Source organism: Lemur catta, chromosome 5 (genome assembly GCF_020740605.2).
Source record: "Lemur catta isolate mLemCat1 chromosome 5, mLemCat1.pri, whole genome shotgun sequence".
Classification (NCBI taxonomy): domain Eukaryota; kingdom Metazoa; phylum Chordata; class Mammalia; order Primates; family Lemuridae; genus Lemur; species Lemur catta.
In genome coordinates this window covers 38243690-38264215 of record NC_059132.1, presented here as the reverse complement: position 1 = coordinate 38264215, position 20526 = coordinate 38243690, and the positions used below count along the sequence as shown (strand labels likewise).

The following is a 20526-nucleotide window of genomic DNA, read 5'->3' as shown; positions in this document are numbered from 1 at the left end:
TCCCTTTTGTTCTCCTGGAGAGAGTTGGAACCCATTCTATTAACTGAAGTATCTCAAGAATGGAAAAACAAGCACCACATGTACTCACCAGCAAATTGGTTTCCCTGATCATCACCTAAGTGCACATTTGGGAATAACACCAATTGGGTATCGGACAGAGGTAGGGGTGGGGGGAGGGGATGGGTGTATACCTACATGATGAGTGTGATGCGCACTGTCTGGGGAATGGACACGCTTGAAGCTCTGACTCGGGGGGATGGGGGGGAAGGGCGATATATATAATCTAAAGTTTTGTACCCCCATAATAAGCTGAAATAAAAAAAAATAATAAAATAAAAATCACCTATAATGTACCAGCCAAATTTAACACTACTATTTTAGTATTTATACTAATCAATATTTCATATACCATATGTCTATGTCAATATATGTTATATAAATACAACACATTTTTCTGAATTCAGTTTACATTGAATTATTTTTCTATTGAATATTTCATAACTTTTCCATTTTTTTAAATATTTTTTGTAAAATATGAATTTTATGACTTTATAATATTTGTTTATGTGGATATACCATTTTTTTAACCTCTCCCTTACCTAGAACCTTAAAGTTATTTTCAATTTTTTGTTGTTGTCGTTATTTAGAGATGAAGATAATCTTTGATCACATGTGTAATTAATTACTTCCTCACAACAGACTCCTAGAGGCAGACTCAGTGCCAAAGACTCTCGGTAAATGTTGCCAGATTGTTTTTCAGAAGCTGATCTCATCATATTTTTGCTATAGGTTTTAATTACAGTTTCTAATTTGATAGGTAAAAATACTCTTTCATTGTATTTTAATTTGCATGCCTTTCACTATTTAGGAGGTTAGCACTTTTTCTTCTATTTATTCACTATTTATATTCTAAAAGAGCTAATTTTGAAGGCACTTAGTTAAGAAATACAGAGTTTTGCAATTTCAGTGTGCAAACCAAATATGCTACCAGTCAAATTTTTTGAGAACTGTATAGTTAATAAGCCTTAACATATAATTTTATTGTGGTTGCTGTAATGATATAATTCTGGAGAATTTTTTTATATGTATAAAATGCTTTCTTTTAACCTATCCTAGTCTTTTAAAAAAAAACAAACATCTAATTTAGAGTTTGCATAATTGCAGATTTTCAACTGACTCGAGAGTGTAGACATTAAACACATCTGACATTAAATTCTTGATAGAAGTTTTCTTTTAAGCCTCTAAACTCTCTTTCTTTTAAGCCTCTAAACTCTCTTTTACAAACTCCAACATGAAGGGTGTGGAGAGGGCAGCTTCTTTTTCTCGTATATCCAGGGGTGATCCTTACATACAGTTTACAATCAATTTTCAAGAGTTTTGTGTTGATTGAACCATATTACCATATTTTGCCTATTTGATTATTTTTAGCTTAATAGAATACAGTTCTTAAATTTGATATTTTTTAATTTAATTCAATATAATTCTTAAATTTCAAGTTTGAAACCATTTGAATTCATAGATGCCAGTGAGTACAGCTTTGCGTCCTTACCTTTATTATCTGTATGTATATTTGTTTCATTTTTCCCATCTCTTCATAAATATATTAATAATTTAGCTAATTGTTGTTTAGCAGCTATTTTTATGTAATAAATTAGTTATTAGGGACAAAAAAATGACAAATTAGTTGTAAGTTAATCCATTTTGGAGTTTAAGATCTAATAGACCGAAATTATAAGTTGATCAGATGAGCCCCTGCCTGCTAAACAGCTTAATTTTGGACCCTGTTTAGCTGCCTCAAGTTCCTTATGCAAACTAGAAGGTAAAAAGAAACACACGTAGAGAGATACAGTATTAAGGATTCCAGGACCTTTTAGTTTATAAAGTATCGCGTGGCTTCCCCAGTACAGAAAGTAACGCAGAAAAGCTTTTACAAGTAAGAAAGAATGCTAGATGCCACGTCTCTTTGGAAAGTTGAAGAGATGCAGGAGATAAACGAGGGAAACAGCCCGCTCTCCAGGTGGGTTGGGTGTGGCGTTCCTAAATCACAAACCCCAAACCCTAGCAGTAAGATTCCACATAAACAGCCGTCTGTCACCGTCCCCTTCGCACTGCTGCTCTCTGGCGTGTGATCTGCGTGTTTCCTCTTCCCACTCCTGTGGTGTCCCTGGGTGCTTCCATCTGCCTGCAGGTTCAGCCCTCACCGATGCCCTCGTTCCCAATCCTGCATCTTTATCACTCCATGCCCTTAGACACGTTTCCTACCAGACTTCTTCACTAGAAGTTTCCTTTGGGATTTCACATCAACATGCCCAAACCAAAGTCAGCTTCCTCCTAACCAGCTTCTCTTATAAACCAACCTAATTAACACACCCATCACCTCACCAACTTAACAGATTTTTTTTTTGTGGGGAGAATGTTAAAAATCTATTCTTTTAGCAATTTTGAAAATACATTATTATTAATTGTGGTCCTCATGTTGTACAGTTCATCACTAAAACTTACTTGTCCAGTCTGAGACTCGGTGCCCTGTGATCAGCATCTCCCCTTTCCCCATCCTCTCTGGTAGCCACCCCTCTACTCTCTGTTTCTGTGAGATGGACTTGCTTAGATTCCCATGTGCATGAAATCACATGGTGTTTGTCTTTTTGTGCCTGGCCTTTTTCAGTTAATGTCATGTCTTCCAGGTCCATCCATGTTGTTAAGAGTGATAGAATTTCCTTCTTTTTTAAGCATTCCGCGTGGCTTTCCTCCCCAACCCCCACCATCATCGACCTTGGACACCCACTCATCAGTCCTTGAACATGTCCTATAATTTGTCCATTCAGTCATTTCAACAAACATTTAGCACCAGCTTATCATGTTATATTTTAAGAATATTTACCTGTATCTTGTGTCATATGGTCTGTCTGGAAGCCTTTTTCTCAATCTGGACTTGACAAAATCTCACCATCCTTCAAAGCCCAATTCAGATGCAAATGTCTCATCCTGAATGAAGCCTTTGATGGCCTTTCCTCATCCGTTCTCCCAAAGTGCAAACTGGGCCCTATCCCCTTTTTCTTCCTGTGGTGCTTTGCTCCTACCGCTAGAATAGCATTGAACACATTGCAGAGAATTGGTTTCATGTAGACGTACTTCTTTTCTAGATTGTAAATTCTCAGATATTTTTATGTTAAATATTTTATGCCTATAAAAGAATAGGTATTGTGAAAATGTGAGCTGTAAAAGAGGAATGAAATGAACACATGCCCCCTAAGCTGAAAAAATAGCCCATCCACAGGCCACTTTTAGGGCCCATTTTTGCCTCTGTACAATTGCATCACCCTTCTTCCCTTTAGAGCATCACTTCTGAATTTTGTGGTTTCTAAACAATATACTGTTTAAAATTACCTGTTTTTGACTTTTACAGAGTGTAAATAGGATTGTATGGTATGTATTTTTCTGTGGTTTTCTTTTTCCACCTTATATTATTTTTGAGATTTGCCCGTGAGGCTGTATGTAGGTCTTGCTAGTTTGTAAAATGAATTAAAGAGTGAAACCATAAAAATCCTAGAAGAAAATGTAGGAAAAACTCTTCTGGACATAGGCCTAGGCAAAGATTTTATGTCTAAGACCCCAAAGGCAAATATAGTAACAACAAAAATAAATAAATGAACTTAACTAAATATAAAAAATATGCACAGCAAAGGAAATAATCAACAGAGTAATTAGACAACCTACAGAATGGGAGAAAGTATTTTCAAACTATACATTCAACAAAGGACTAATATCCAGAATCCACAAAGAACTCAAAGAAATCAGCAAGAAAAAAACAAAAAGTGTACAAGAGACATGAACAGAATTTTTTCAAAAGAAGGTAGACAGATGGCCAAGAAACATATGAAAAAAATATTCAACATCACCTGTCATCAGGGAAATGCAAATTAAAACAATGAGATACCACCTTATCCCCATCAGAATGGCCATTATTAAAAAATAAAAAAACAATAGATGCTGGTGTGGCTGCAGAGAAAAAGGAACACTTATGCACTGTTGGTGGGTCTGCAAATTAGTACAACCTCTATGGAAAACAGTTTGGAGATTGCTCAAAGAAATTAAAGTAGACCTACCATTCAATCTAGCAGTCCCATTACTGGGTATCTACCCAAAGGAAAAGAAGTTATTTTATCAAAAAAACACCTGTACTTGAATGTTTATCACAATACAGTTCACAATTGCAAAGATATGGAATTAATCTAAGTGCCCATCAATTTATGACTGAATAAAGAAAATGTGGTGTGTATATATACCCTGGAGCACTATTCAGCCATAAAAAGGAATGAAGTATTGTCATTTGCAGTAACTTGGATGGAAGTGGAGACCATTATCCTAAGTGAAGTATCTCAGAAATGGAAAAACAAACACCACGTTATCACTAATAAGTGGGAGCTAAACAATGGGTATGATGGGTACACGTGGGCACAAAGAGATATAAAGGACATTGGAAACCAGAAGCGGGGAGGAGGGGGAGGGTGTGGGATAAAAACTTACCTACTGGATACAATGAAAACTATTCTGGTGGCAGGAACACCAAAAGCCCTGACTTCAGCATTATACAATGTATCCGTGTAACAAAAACATTTGTACCCCCTTAATATTTTGAAATTAAAAAAAAAAAAGAGTATCTCCCTTCTTCCTTGAAAGAGTTTGTATAAGACTGGAATGATTTGGTATGTTCAGCAGCCAGTCTGAACAGGGTATTAGTGAAATAGGGCAGTTGAGATAATAGTAACAGCTGGTAGCATTTATTAATGCACTTTCATTGTGCTACGGAAGTTTTATGACTTATCTGTTTAAATTCTCACAACAAAACTTAGGAGGTGAGTACTTCTGACCTTAGCCTTTCCTTGGCACACATTAGTACTGCCACCCTATGCTCTTTTTGTTGCATTTGCCTAAAATCTATTTGTTCATCCATTTATTTTCAACCCTTCTTTTTCCCCTTTTAAAAAGAGATATAATTTATATACAGTAAAATGCATAAATCTTAAGTGTATGGATTGGTGGCTGTTTACATATGTACACATTCCAGCATCCACCACCCAGATGAAGCTATAAAACTTGCCCTGTTCCCCATTCCAGTCAGTAGACCCCACTGCATCATTGTTCTGACTCCTGTCAGCAGAGAGCAGTTTTGCCTGTTCTGGAACTTCATATGAGAGGCAGCCATACAGTTTGTAGTCTTTTGTATCTGGCTTCTTTTGCTCCAACTTAATAATTTTTTAAGATTCATCCACATTATATGTCTATCAGTAATTCAGTTTCTTTTCTTACTGAGTTTGGATAACCAAGTTTTAATCATTCTCATGGTGATGGACATTGAGTCGTATCCAGTTTTAGGCTTTTGTGAATAAAGTTACTGTGAACATTCTTGTAAAAATCTTTTTGTGGACATTTGTACTCACTTATCTTGGATGTATGTCTTGAAATGGAATTGCTGGTCATGGCACAAGCTGATTAGAAACTCCGAATAGTTTTCTAAAATGGGCATCTATTGTACACTTGTTCTTTGTAAACATGTAAGTATACCAGTTTCTCCATGTCCTTGCCAACACTTAGTATTATTCTTTTTCACTTTAGCCAATCTCATTGTTGCTTTAATTGGCTTTCCCTGATAAATGATATTAAGCACCTTTTCTTATGCATTCAGATGATTGCTTTCAGAAAGCTGCTTTTTTGAAGTACCTGTTTAACCCTTCAGCTCACTTTTTATTTGAGTCAGTCATCTCTCCATTAATGATTTTTAGAAGTCTTTATATACATTCTCTGCCACATATGTGTATATATGGTTTTTTTTCTCCCAGTCCATGGTTTGCTGTTTTGCCCTTACAATGATATTTTTTGAGTAGAATTTTTTTATGAGATCCATTGACGAGATCCAATTTTACAATTTTTAAAAATGTTTAATGCTTTTCATATCCTGTTAAAATCTTTACCTGCTCCAATGTCCTGAATATTTTTTTCCAGAAGCTTTGTAATATTAACTTTTATGTTTAGAGCTATGACCTACCTTTTATTAAGTTTCTCTGTATTAAATGAGGTAGGGGTGAGTGTTCATATTTTTTCCAAACAAATATAATAACACATCATTCCAGCAAAGTTTCCTGAAAAGTCTTTCTTTTGTCATTGAATTTCATTGGTGCCTTTTCAGAAAATCAAAGATCATCTATAAGTGGCTTGTGTCCAGACTCTTTTTTCTTTTCCATTGATTTTTTTGTCCATCCTTACACCAGCATCACGCTGTGTTATTTATTATACATTTATAGTCAATCTTGAAATCATGTAGTATGACTCCTCCAACTTCGTTCTTCTTTTCCAATTGTTTTGGCTATTCTAGATCCTTTCCATTTCAATATAAATTGCAGAATTAACCTGTGAATTTTTACCAAAAAAGGCCTTTTAAAAGTGCGTTGAATTTGGGGGAGATCAACAATATTGATTCTTCCTGCTTATTTGTTTAGGTCATCGTTAATTTCTTTCAGCAATATTTTGTAGTTTTCAGTAGACATTTTTCACATCATTTGTTAAATTCATTCCTAGGTATTTTTTATGCTAATGTGAATGATATTATATTTCTTCTGTGTCTAATATATAGAAACACAATTGATTTTTGTTACTGACTTTGTATACTGCCTCTATAAATGTATTCATTCCATTAATTTGCTTTTCAACTTGTTTGGATTTTCTAAATATATAATCATGTCTCCTGTGAATAAAGACAATTTCACTTCGGCTTTTCTGGCATTTTTTTCTTGCCATATCCCATGGACTCTAGGACCTGTAATATAATCATAAAAATAAGTGGTGAAAGGGGATGTCCTTGCCTTATTTTTGATGTTATGGAGATAATATTCTATATTTGTACCATTTTTACTGATACTCTTTATAACCAGGGTCCCCAACCCCTGGGCCGCAGACACCATCCATGGCCTGTTAGGAACCAGGCCGCACAGCAGCAGGTGAGCAGGGGAAGCTTCATCTGTACTCACAGCTGCTCCCCATCGCTCCCATCACTGCCTGAGCTCCGCCTCCCGTCAGATCAGTCACTGTCTCCCGTCACCCCCAGATGGGACCGTCTAGTCGCAGCAAAACAAGCTCAGGGCTCCCACTGATTCTGCATTATGGAGAGTTGTATGATTATTTCATTATACATTACAATGTAATAATAATAGAAATAAAATACACAATAAATGTAATGAACTTGAATCATCCCTAAACCATCCCCCCCACCCTGCCTTCTGTAGAAAAATTGTCTTCCGTGAAGGTGGTCCCTGGTGCCAAGAAGGTTGGGGATCGCTGCTTTATAAGATTGATTTTTTCTCTATTCCTTGTTTACTGAGAATTTTTATCATGAAAGTATGTTGAATTTTATCAGGTGCTTTTTCTTCATCTATTAAAATAATGCCATTTCTGTGTGACGTATTTTTATTTATTTATGGGTTCAATTTGCCAATTTGTCAGGGTTTTTATGTCTTTATTCATAAGGCCCATTTGTGTATAATTTTCTTTTCTTGTAATATCTTTGTCAGCTTTTGGTATTAGGGTTATACTGGCCTCATTAAACAAAATAGGAAAAGCTCTCAGCCTCTATTCCATGAAAGAGTTTGTGTGTGATGTAATTTTTTCCTTAAATGCTTGGCAGAATTCACCAGTGAAATCATCTAGGCCTGAAGTTTTCGTTATACAAACTCTTTAAAATAATGGATTCAGTTAATCTAATATAGGACTACTCATACCATTTTTTGAAAGTTGTGTTTTTTAGGAGATTATTAATTTCCTCTGCGTTGTCCAACGCACTGGCACAAAACAGTAATGACCCTCTACTATCTTTTAACATCTTTAGTGTTTCCTTTTTCATTTCTGTTATTGGCAATTTATGTTATTTCTCTTTATTTCTTAATCAGTATTGTCTGGGAACTTGTTTTTATTATTCTTTTCTAAAAACATACTTTTGGCATTAGTGGTTTTCTGTAATATTCATCTTTTTAAAAGTTTAATTGATTTCTGTTCTTATTCTTATCTTTTTCTTCAATTGTCTTTGGATTTAATTTTCTCTTTCTAGCTACTTGAAGTAGAAGATTAGAGCATTATTAATTTTAAGCTTTTCTACTTTCAAACCTTTCTTTTAAAACATTTATGCCTACAAATTTCTTTCTACCCACTGCTGTGTCTCCATCAACAGATTTTGATATTTTGTATCTTCACTGCCATCCTAGATTCTTACTGTAATAGTGTTTCCCTTTTGGATGCCTCTTCTCTTTAGTATTTATAACCTTTGCTCTGCTTGTAGCAATAAAAATTAGGTATTCTTAAAGATAACCTGTAGTCCATACATGGGGATTATTTCTTATCCTGTAAAATCTCTATACTAAGAATGGTCTTTATTACTCAAAAGAGATAAAGCAGGGGCTTTTGTGGGAAAATTGATAAGTGCTTTTAAAATACACTAACGTATTCATTATAAACAATGTTTTACTTTTCACCCTTAAATAGGCAACTCATACTCTTTATTATGTGTTCATAGGTTAGCATGGCATCGTTGAAAGAACTAGACCAAAGGCTCTTTGAAAATTACATTGAGTTGAAAGCAGATCCCATTGTTGGCTCCTTAGAACCTGGAATTTATGCAGGCTATTTTGATTGGAAAGACTGCCTGCCTCCAACAGGTAAGTAAAGTTACTGGACTTTTCTAAAAGTAATCTGATGCATCTAGAGTGATAGATGTGGATACATTTTTATCAGTTAATAAATGCTTTTCTTTTTATTCACATTTTTCTCTTACCCACAGAGGGTGGGAGATTAGTTTCATTTTAACTTTTTATTAGCTTGAACATATTTCTTGGTTAGTTTGGAATTTAGTACACTTTTTATTATTACTACTCAGTGGCTTAAAGTTATTCTTAAATTCCAAAGAATAATTAATTATACCTTATAATAATTGATCATTTTAGTAGTACATACTTCCTATGATCGATCCTTTTTTGCATAGATGTAATAGAGTAACTTTGAGTGACAGTGTTATCAATGAATGACCTTGTGACCATCAACAAAAAATTTATTTAAGAAATCTGGTTACTTCTGTGTAAGACCTAATTATTGATGCTGAAAACGTGAAAGATAGAAGGAAAATGTGTAACAGTAAGATTATTATAGTAATTTAGCAAAGAAAATTAAGCCACAGAAAAATGACTGCCACAGTTCCAGTATTCTGTAGTTCCAGTATTAGTGTGGAACACATAAAACCAAGCTACCTGTTAACATTTTTATATAGAAGTGGTCTTATATAGAACTGGTCATGCTCATATTAGACATAGATCCTTTTTGGATGTATATATGTAGATGTGCCAATGAATTATTAACAGATTTGGCTTAATCTTCATTCTTTTAACTAATCACTTTAATCACCATTGGTTTTTATTGCATAGTGCTTTTATTAGATGTTGATAAAATTGTTAACTGTTTAAACACCTTTGATTTTTATTGTATAGTGTTCACATAGAGTGATGCCAAAAGTCTAAAAACCAGAATCATTAAATTAACCACAGTTATTTAATGTGACCACAGTTATTTAATTTTCTGAAATCACAGTCACTTTAGTCATATGAGTCCTTATTCCTCCAGCTGGCCATAATTGATCTTTTTTCCCTTAGACTCCATTACTTTTCTGTATATGTACTTTACTGTGTCCAAACTGGATTATAGTTCATGCCCCAAGTATATCTTTTTAAAGTCTAAATCAGATCCTATCATATCTTGCTCAAAATTCTTACGCAGTCTTCCCATCACAGTAAACCTGGGAAGCTGTGCTGTGTGGGCCTCGCCCTGGCGTGCTGCCCGGCAGCCTCTCTCCAGCTGAACTCCGCCTCTGCCTTTCTGAAAAGCTCATCGTTCTAAAATATAAATTGGATTCTGTCAGTCCCCTGCTTAAAACTCTCCAGGGTGACTCCTTCTGCCTCAGGCTAACCCCAGACTTCTCAGGCAGTGCTAAGGCTTACGTCCCTCGGTGTCCGCGGGGCGTTGGTTCCAGTACCCCGCAGACACCAAAATCCACTGATGCTCAAGTTCCTCGTATAAACCGATGTACTGTTGGCATGTAACTTAAGTACAGCCTCCTGTATACTTTCAGTCATCTCTAGATTACTTGTAATACCTAATGTAAATGCCATGTAAATAGTTGTTATACTGTATCCTTTAGGGAATGATAACAAGGGAAAAAAGCTTGTATTGGTAAATGTTCAGTACGGATGCAACCATTTTGTTTTCTCAAATCTTTCCCATCCTCCGTTGGTTGACTCACAGGTGGGAGGGCGGCCCGCCCACTGTGCTTGCGCCTCCCTCACCACGTGCCTCTTCCAGCAGCAGGCAGGCTGGGCACCCCTGCACCGCCCGCTGGGCGCCCACCCCCTGGCGCCTCCACCCGCTCTCCTGCCCTTCACTGCCCTCTCGGGCGCTGCACCCTTGGGGTTCCCCCTGACCACCTGCTGTGTGCTCCAGGCCAGGTGAGCACACCTCCACCTCCTGGGCTCCTGGAGCAGTTTCCTGTTCTGCAGCTGCACACCGTGCACACAGGAAACGTTTTGTCCTCTTCTGCTTTCTTGGTGGACAGCCTCAGCGCAGGGGCTGTCATTTCGACTGCGTTCCTGGTGTTTTTAGCATAGTCCTGACACACAGATACTGTGTGTGTTTGTTGAGTGAATGAAGATTGGTAGTTTATTAATAGACCATCTTTCTAAATGCCCCAATTACTCCTTCTCTTCCAAGTGTGTGCTATATGGTTTTGCAGTGATTTTTCTCAAAATTTGTTTTTGATAGGAAAGCATATCATACAATGTTCTAGTTTCCATTATTCTTCTCATTCACATTTTAATAAATAGTACACAGTGGGTATACATATTGGTTGAATTAAGTTGAATTAAAATGAACATTTTAGCACTCATTTTTCTGTCTTCTGTGAATTCTCATATTGTAGCTGTGTGCACTCCCTAAATTTGAACAATTGCATTTCAATTAAAGTGCAACTATCAAGTGTATCTAACACATCAGCAAATGTATGTGGCATCACCATGCACAAAATAATATTCAGTGATAATTTAAATGAATTTTGCTAAAATTTATATTTTCCTCAGTGACTAGCATGTAAGGACATTAACTGTTAGCCCTGAAATTATTCTTATATTATTTCATATATGTTCAAGGTTATTAAATTGCCTGTGATGTTTTTGTGAGAATAGGAAAAATCATGACACAGCCACTGCAGGTTTCCGGCACTTTAATGATGACTTCAACAAATTCAAATTGGCCACCTAGTTTCAGTGTCCACAAACAGTAGTTCACATCTGTCTTCATCGAAACCTGTAATTGTTACTGAGAAACAGGATTTACTTGGCCCTGATGCGGAGGAAGACCTTTTCTTTGCCAGCCTTCTCTCAGACTCTCCTTCTCTCAGCAGACAATAGGGCCGGCCTTTCGCATACGAACGCTGGCAATGGCAGTAAGAATGCCCATCGAGCGGAAGGCAGGGCTTCTTTCTCATCCATCCAGCTCTGTAAGAGGTGTCTTTGGAAAAGGGACATCCCTGAAGGACATTGGGAGGTCACAATACTTCAAATGCGATGACTGGTGGCTATTATTGTATGATGGTGGATCCTCTAACAACACTTCAGTGAGAATTAACAAAAAGGCAAAGTTTGTATGAATGGCAGTGCCGTGTGCCAGGCCGGGGGGATCTTAGGTTTCCGCTGCTTCCGGCTAGAGAATGATGACTTAGAATTTCTACATCCTCCATAGGAATATTTACTTAAGGTACCCAGATGCTTTCTCTATTATCTTCATATCTTTTCAGCCATGACATTGAACTAACACAAGCCTCTGACGTGAATTAGGATTAGAGTCTCAAAATAATCATGAGATTGATCTTAATAGTAGTCTGTAACCTCGGGTAATTTTTTTACACAAAATTAAGATTCTGCTGGCTGTGTGATTTTAAGTAATATGGCCTTTATTTTATATAACTCAATTTTTTGTTTTTAGTTTTTCTTAAGATAAACTTTCTTTCATAAACAAATGGTACATGGCCCCATAATGTCAGCAGTTTATTTATTCTTTCTCAGATTCCAAAAACACTTAGAAGTAGTTGGTGTTCATTTCACTTTTACAAACTGTGTTTAGTTCTGTTCTTTGTGTAGTTTTGACTTCATGATTGCTAACTGAACCTCAGTCTTCATAGTCATCCAGTGATTGTTAGTTTGTTTAAAGTTGACTTAAGTTGAGACCTTGTATAAAGTGAATAGCCAAAGTAGTTTGACTATTAATCTTCTGTAATAATTTCAATTAATAACTTTACTATTATCTTTAGAGCTTTCATCTCCAAAAACTAGATTTTACAAATCATATAGGTAACTGATTACTTATTGCTGTAGTTAGCAATAAATTTAGTTTCCGATACTATATATAGTGATTAAAAAAAATCCAGTTGATTAATTTCATGATTCAAGAAGAGATATCCGTTAAAGCCATAGCTATGTTTTTCTAACCTGACAGTTGGATAGATATTTAAATTGTTGCTACCTCTTTATTTGTGTATATGTCAGTAAAGATTATTCTGGTTAGTTTTGAGTCACAAAACTGTTCTTAAGATTTTAGTTGTTCTGTTATCCATGGTTATTAAGAGTTCTGAGTAACTGATTTTTATAAATTTTAACTAAATTAAGAATATTTTTGCTCTTCATTTACAAATACACATGGAAGTTCACATCTTTAAAACATATTAAATAACAAAAAAAATTTCTTTAAATTTTCTCTTAAATATTGGTGGTTTTAGCTATTTTTTTCCATCCAAAAGGCATACAAATTTAAATTTATTCACATTCTTTAAAGGCATTTAATAAGTGCACTTAAACTTAACCATTTTTATATAGGCAAAGTACTGAATTCATTTTTAATTCAAATGCTTATATATTAATTATAATTGAAATTATAATGGGTAGGCGAAGACTTTATATAGTTCATGACATGAATATGTCTAGTACCATTCTAAAAAATAATAGCATAGTTGATTGCTTCTGTGTCTGATGCATGTAATTCAGAGCAAAATAGTTTCCCACATGTCAGTGACATGTCAGGTCACAGGCCCTGTGGTGCCCGGTTCCTCAGTCAACAAGAGTCACTGGATGTCTGTTGTCAACGCAGTGTGCTAAGCAGCATATTTAAACAAGTGGAAGAGAGAAAATGTAAATCTAACTATGGAGACAAAAGCAAAGGGGTAGCTCTTCTTAAGCCCGTATTTACTTTACCCAAGAGAATTTCAATTTTATTTTAAGATCTGTACCTTTTAGAATCAATCTTGCAGATAAGAGACATTGCACAATTAGGTTTTCTCTTGCATCTTGTAACTTAAATAATTCAAAGCTCAGGACCAGTTTAGAATTTCTAGAAAATAAGAAAGATGCTACAAAAGTAGAAATAAAGAAAAATTATATTTTTTATTTGATTTTCAAAAAATGGAGAACTGCAAACCTTAAAGCTTGATGTTGCTCTCTGAGAAGATGGATTATTAAAATGTTTGTGAGCTCTTGTAAAAAGTTTTTTGTTATACATATATGTGAATTTATACACACACGTATATTAACATATGCATTTGAACACACACATTGCTATATATGCCTAGTAACGCAGTTAGCATGTATTGCACATATACCCTGTGCCAGGCAGAGGGATTCACATAGACTGATTTAATCTTCAGCAGCAGCACCTCAAAAAGTAAGCAACATTTTTGTCCTTGTTTTATAAATTAAGCCACTGAGCACAAAGAGGGTAAGCAACTTGCCTGAGGCCATGTAGCTATGAAGTACTGGGGCCGGGGTTCAGAGTTCACATCCAGGCAGCTCCTACTTTTAGGCACTATGCTGTGTTGCCAGACAAAGAGCTAATAATCTCCATTAAAAATCTATGAAGAAGAAGGCAGATACCCTGATAGAAGAATAGGTACAAGTTATGAAATTCACAAAGAACTATTAATGGCCAATAAACATGAAAAGATAACAAAAACTCATCAATTCTCAAAGAATGCAGATTAAAATAGCATTACGTATCATTTTTAAAAAACCCTCTGAATTGGCAAATATTAAAAAGCTTGATAATACATGTTTTTTGGCAGAGGTACAGAGAAACAGACAATCCTACCACCTTTCTAGGAGGGTAAGTTGGTCCAGGTACACACACACACATACATATATGTGTGGATGTGCATGTGTCTGTGTGTGTGTGTGTGTGTATATATATATCTCATTAACTTAGAAATTCTAAGAATCCATCTTAAGGAAAATATCAGATAAGTAAGGAACAATGTACAGTGATATTTATTGAAACACTTTTTAATATAAGCACAATCTGCAAAATAACTTAAATGCCCATCAGTAATGAATTAGTTAAATAAATTATGGTATACCCAAGCAGATCTATGCATCCTTTATAATGGATGAGATGGAGATATATATACACATACACAGAGAGAGAGATGTCCATATATTGGTAGAAAATGTTGGTTAAGAAATCATGCATTAATTATTCTCTCATATTTCTTAAAAATGATAATATATCAATTCACATGTACAATTTAAGTACAAATGTATCTTCCAAGGGAGTGGGAAGTATAATCACAGAAAACTTTAATTTTCTACTCTAAACTTTTGTGTTTTTGAACAATTGGGAAGAACATACATTTTTATTTTCTTTAAATTCTCTATTAAAAAATGAAGACAACCATCCATGGAGACTGCATACTGATGAAGAAAGGCACATGTGACACTAACTTGTTTTCTTCACAGACACACAGTTTGATAGAGTAATTACATGCATGGTGAATCTGGGCTTCAGCAAGTCATTTGACATTTTTCCTGATACTCTGGAATTGTATTGCTGGCCTATAGCCAGCGTGTCTTTGTGTCAGTCTAGAGGGAAGCCTCTAGTCATTGCAAGAGGATTTTTTAAACAATGTTCAATATTTTATTAGACATTTGAAAATGGGGAATAAAAACTACTTTAGCTAAATTAGTAAAGTTAGATTATATAGCACTATCTTACTCTTACATTATACCTACAAAGTTTCTCCAATGCTTTTATGTAAACCTGTGATGGAAGTATCCTAAAATTAATGACAAAATTTAGAATACTTTGTTAATTAGTACTACCACAGAATCAAAAGTAAAAGCTTCATTGGAATTCTTGTTCCAGTAATAGTGGAAGAACTTGTTATCAGATTAATTCTTCCACAGTTAAAAATTGCAAACTCTGCACAGAACATGGAAGCCGGGCCATCAGAAGCACTGCAGAGCCGTCACAAGCAGACAGAGACTGGAGGGAACTTACGCCGGCCAAGGCCTTGCCTTCCCACAGCTCTCGGGGCGCCTGGGCAGCAGCGCCCAGTGGCCAGCACTGCAGCAGAAAGCCACAGACTGCAGTCTGGAAGTGCAGCCACGGAGAGTAGCACTAGGGGGAAACTGAATCTAAAGGAAAGAATCAAAAGCACTAGAAATGGTAGGTTTTGGGGTAAATATAAAGGGGAAACTCTGGTTTTCGTTTTTGGTTTTTATTTTTTTTAAGACAATTGATACAAGAAAAATCCCGATATGTATTAAATTGAATTCACAGTCAAAAATCTTTCTTTGTATAAAATTTCACGTCCAAATGATTTTACTGATAAATTCTATAAGATATTTAAGGAAGAAATAATACCAGTTTTATGCAAACTTTATCAGAAAATAGAGGAGGAAATGTATCGATCTCATTGTATGAAGACTTACATAACCCTAAGCCAAAAATCTGGCAAGTGCATTACAAGGAAAGAAAATTATAGACTAGTATCCCTCATGAACATAGGAACAAAAATTTTAACAATTATTTTAGCAAATCAAATAAAGCAATGTTATTCATGCAATGGAGTACTAATACATTAAGACCAAGTAGGGCTTATTTCAGGTATGCAAGGTTAGTGCAACATTTGAAAATTCATTACCATGACAGTATTCTGAGGGGGAAAAAAACACATAATCATCTCAGCAGATGCAAATAAAGCACTTAATGAAATTCAACATCCATTCCTGATTTAAAAAAAAAAAACTCAGCCAAATAGAAATAGAAAGAAGTTTCTAAACTGGATAAGAAGGACCTATAAAAATCCTATGGTTAATATCATGTGGTGATAAAATACACAATCTTTGCTTCTAGGATTGCAAAGGAGACAAGGATGTCTGCTCTCCTTCAATATTGTACTAGAGGTTTTAAGTAGTTTCATCACGTAAGGAAAAGAAAGAAGATGGGGCACAAAAAATAAGCATGTAGACAATATCATGATGTATGTAGAAAGTCCCAAGAAATGCAAAAAATTGCTGTAATTAATAAGTGAATTTTTTTTCCCCTCTCAGGTTCCTCCAGTTTAGGCTCGTAAGATCTCAGGGTGAGAATCAATATACAAAAATCAATTGTATTTAACATACACTAATATATACCAAAAAATGGAAAATAAACTTTAAAAATTCCATTTACAATAGCATCAAAACATATAAACAATAAGGAACAAATTGAACAAAAGACCTTTTCACTGGAAACTAGAAATCACTGCTGAATGAAATTAAAGAAAAACCAAAATAAATGAGGAGCTAGGCCATGTTTTTGTATTGTGACTCTCAATATTGTTAAGAAATCAATCTCCCAGTAGATTCAGTGCATTCCCAATCAAAACCCCAACAGGATTTTTTTTAGAAATTACAGGATGCTTCTAAAACTCTTTTTGGAAAAGTGAAGGACTTTGAATAGCCCAAGCAATCTTGAAGAAGAGCAGAAAAGTTGATGTACTCATACTAACTGATTTAAAGACTTTCTAAAGCTACTGTGATATAGTGTGTATTAGTATCAAAGATAGACAAATAGATCAATGGAACAAAATAGACCCACACATATGTAATCAGTTAATTTTTGACAAAGGCACCAAGACATGTCCATGACAAAAGGAAAAGTCTTCTCAACAGATATGTTGGAACAGGTAGATAAATATATAAACAAAATTCTCACAAAAGAAGGATACTCAGTGGCCGGCAACAAATGAAAGGTATGCAACATCATCTGTCATCAGGGAAGTGCAGATAAACCCACAGTGAGACACTACCTCAGACCCACTATTGGAGCTGAAAGTAAACAGGCCGGCAGGACCACATGTTGACAAGTGACGTGGAGCGACTGGAACTCACGAGTTGCTGGTGAGCATGTGAAATGGCACACCCACTTTAGAAACAGCTTCCGATAAAGTTAAATATGACCCACCAATTCTTCTAGGTATTTTCCCAAGAGAAATGAAAAATACATCCACAAATAGACTTATACGGTGTGGTCATGGCAGCTTTTTTTCATAATAGTGAAAAACTGGAAACAGCCTAAGTGTCCATCAAGAAGAGAATGTATCAAATTGTAATTCATACAGTGCAACAGTATCCATAGAGTGGAGTTGTTGTGATTGATACCTACAAATGTGGATGGATCTCAAAAACATTACGTTTAAGCGCAAAAAGCCAAATATAAAAGAGCACATACTTAGAATTCCATCTAAGTGCAGTTCAAGGACAGGCTGCCTGATCACTGTCAGTGGTGGCTGTCTGTGGGCGGGTGGCACAGCTTTAAGGGCTAATGTGTGAATTCTGAAGGTCCTAGGCTAATTTGCAAGCCCACTGTAAGTGCTCTGGAACTTGGCTGCTTCAAAGTAGCGAGGAAAATGACAGTGCAGTGTCCAAAGGTAGGAGGTGCCAATTCCTGTGTTCTGGAGTCATCACATCTGGTCTTAAAACCAGGCCGTATGAGAAAATGATTGTCAGAATAGACTATATTCTGGAGAAAGGATTAAGGACACATCTAATAGTTATCTCTAAATATCTGTGTGTGTGTGTGTGTGTGTGTGTGTGTGTGTGTGTGTGTGTGTGTGTGTAAGACGTTCTGTATAGTGACAGACGGCAGAATTACAATCAAACCGATAGGAGTTATAGTTAGAATTTTCAGAAACTGGTGAGCCTTATAAGAACTGTTCATAGGTTTTCTGTGGCTGCCAGTACTGACACTGGCCTGCCGACAGCCCGATGTGGATGTGTTTTTGTCGGGACTCCTGCCTGACCTGAATGGCCTCTAAAGACTCACAAACCCCAAGATTCTGCTGCTCCTAGGATGATCTAACCTGGCATCATGTGGTGTCTTGAGGAACACGTAGGATTTGGGAAACTTCCCAAAAATTAGAATGGCAGGGCATTCCAAGCTCCTGAAGGTTTCAAAAATAATACAGTTGACGTGATGCTTGAAAGGAAACTATTAATGTGGTAATAGCAAGACGGCCTGGTTGGAGATGAGGAGATGCAGGTTGGGGTTGTCATCCTGCTGACAGGGAGACCAGGGCGGAGGTACTCAGGAAGGCACGCCGTGCGGTGAGTGAACAGTCTGCCAGGGGAAACTGTCCATGAGTTTTCTGTAGGAGAAATTGTGGGTTTATGACAATTAGCATGATTAAACATAGTGAGATGTATTTACTTGGGGGAAACTGTCAAGCATTTTCACATCTCAGCACTGTTATCTAACTGCTTTTTGCTTAGAAGAAACAGTTAAATTTAAAATTAAGTATGTAAAACTGCTTTTCAGAGTAAGAATGAAGTCTCCTATATGTTTAGAAATGAAAAGGAAGACGTCAATTCTTTGAATTCACCAGAGCAGCTTGGCCGCCACCTGGGCTCTGTGAGCCACGGGGGAGGCAGGGGGCCTGCCTGGGTCGTGAGATGACACCCTATGTAATTACAGTCATTATCGAGTCTGATAGTTTTTCCCTGATACTTAAATGTCCTAATGAGTGACCAAATAAGGACTTTAAGAAGTTTTTCTTTTCACTGAGCATATATTGCTTTTGCTTTTCTGTCAATAAAAATATAAAATTATGAGCAAATTTATCTCCTCTGTTTAACTTAATTAAACTTCAAGTTCTCTTCCCTTAGCTTCCTTTTCAGTTTTGGTTGAAGCATTTGGATAAACTTTCACTGCGGTTTCCTAGTTCTAATCAGTTTTGCACCCCCCACATACAAACAACCCCCAAACATTACCTTCGAATAATAGCACTTTATTCAGGATATAAATTCAGTGGAAAATTGAAATAGTTTTCTAGTCTAAATAGCACATTTTTAAAAGGAATTTAGAAAGTTGAATTTTCATTCATATAAGTGAGTGATATCACCAATAAGATTTTAAAGACCTCATTATACTTTGTGCACTGGCCAAAGAAAACTACACATTCGTTACTGTGTTCATACTTAGCCTAAGTTGAATTCACAGATGTGGAAATATGCATATTTGGAAGAGCAAGGCTAGAATAAAGTGAAATAGTCTGTTAGTCTGTATACTCAAAGTCTGTAAAATATTCACCTCGTGTACAAATAGAGAATACATTTGCTTTTCATTCACAAATTTAGCAAATAGTACCAAGTCTATTCTATACAAGGTACTCTGTAGGTTTTCCAAGTTGTTCAAGATAGCAGCTCCTGATTTCCAAGTTTAAAGTGTAAGTAGGGAAGCTGATAGTATGTGTACCGAACAGAAGCATTGCGATTCTTCCTTAAGTAAGTTATTAACAGTAAGCATTTATATCCTCCTTCAGCATCCGTGGAAACCAGGGTGCTGACCTCGAGAGCGTGCCCCTGAATGTTCTCCACACTCTGGAATATCCTTAAAAGAAGCATTGCTAGAGAAGGCTGCTGAAACAGTTTCTTCATCTTATTAGTATCTTTATCTGTGCTGGGTGCTTCTCTTTTTATTGGTTGGTTTATTTGTTACTGATGAGTTGTTGGGGAAGGGTGTGTTTGTGCACGTGGGAGATAGGTGTTTTGGTGAAAAATATTAAGTGGAAAAAAAGTTAAATAATTTTATATCCATTTATTTTTTAAATCATATCTTCTTGGAGTACTTAAGGTGTTTTTCCCCTCCTTTAAAATTAAAATCCAGTGAGTTTTGTGGGGAGTAAATGTGAAATACAACATTCTTGGTGTGTTTAGTTTGTTTCTGTTTTTTTGTTATTTTGTTTTAAATTTTCATCATTTCTTTGTAGTTATCTAAGGAAAATATATTTCCACTGCCATGTGAAGAATATCTTGGTTAGCTATTGTATGGTTTTTCCAACACTTTTCTCTTAATACTCTTTTGTAATTTAACTAGATTTTTGTACTTCAGGGAATTAATGACACTTACCTTAATAACATGCAGAACTTTTGAGGTAGCGGCTAGGCTGCTTGCCCATTTGTGTCATTAAATTTTCACCGCCATTTAAACATTAATCTCATCAGTTGTTAAACTTTAACCATCCATAGGGAAAATCTTTCTCTGAAATTTTTTGGGGAGTTTGTTAAAGTGCATTTTAGGGCTGATACAGGGTCTACACAGGGTTGTTGTAATGTTGCTGTCTGACTTATCCTTTGTCTC

At 35.9% G+C, this 20526-nt stretch overlaps 1 protein-coding gene across 5 annotated transcripts in view; it reads left to right on the top strand.

Moving 5' to 3' along the window:
- The window catches only part of EXOC2 (exocyst complex component 2), a 194314-nt gene that overhangs the window by 135915 nt on the left and 37873 nt on the right, over positions 1 to 20526 (top strand). For all 5 annotated transcript variants that reach the window (XR_006735217.1, XR_006735216.1, XM_045551563.1 and 2 more), the window contains exon 23: positions 8561 to 8702. Coding sequence is in view for 3 of the 5 variants with exons in the window: in XM_045551563.1 (XP_045407519.1) it covers positions 8561 to 8702 (142 nt within the window). In the remaining 2 variants the exon portion in view is untranslated. The remainder of the gene's footprint in view (positions 1 to 8560; positions 8703 to 20526) is intronic.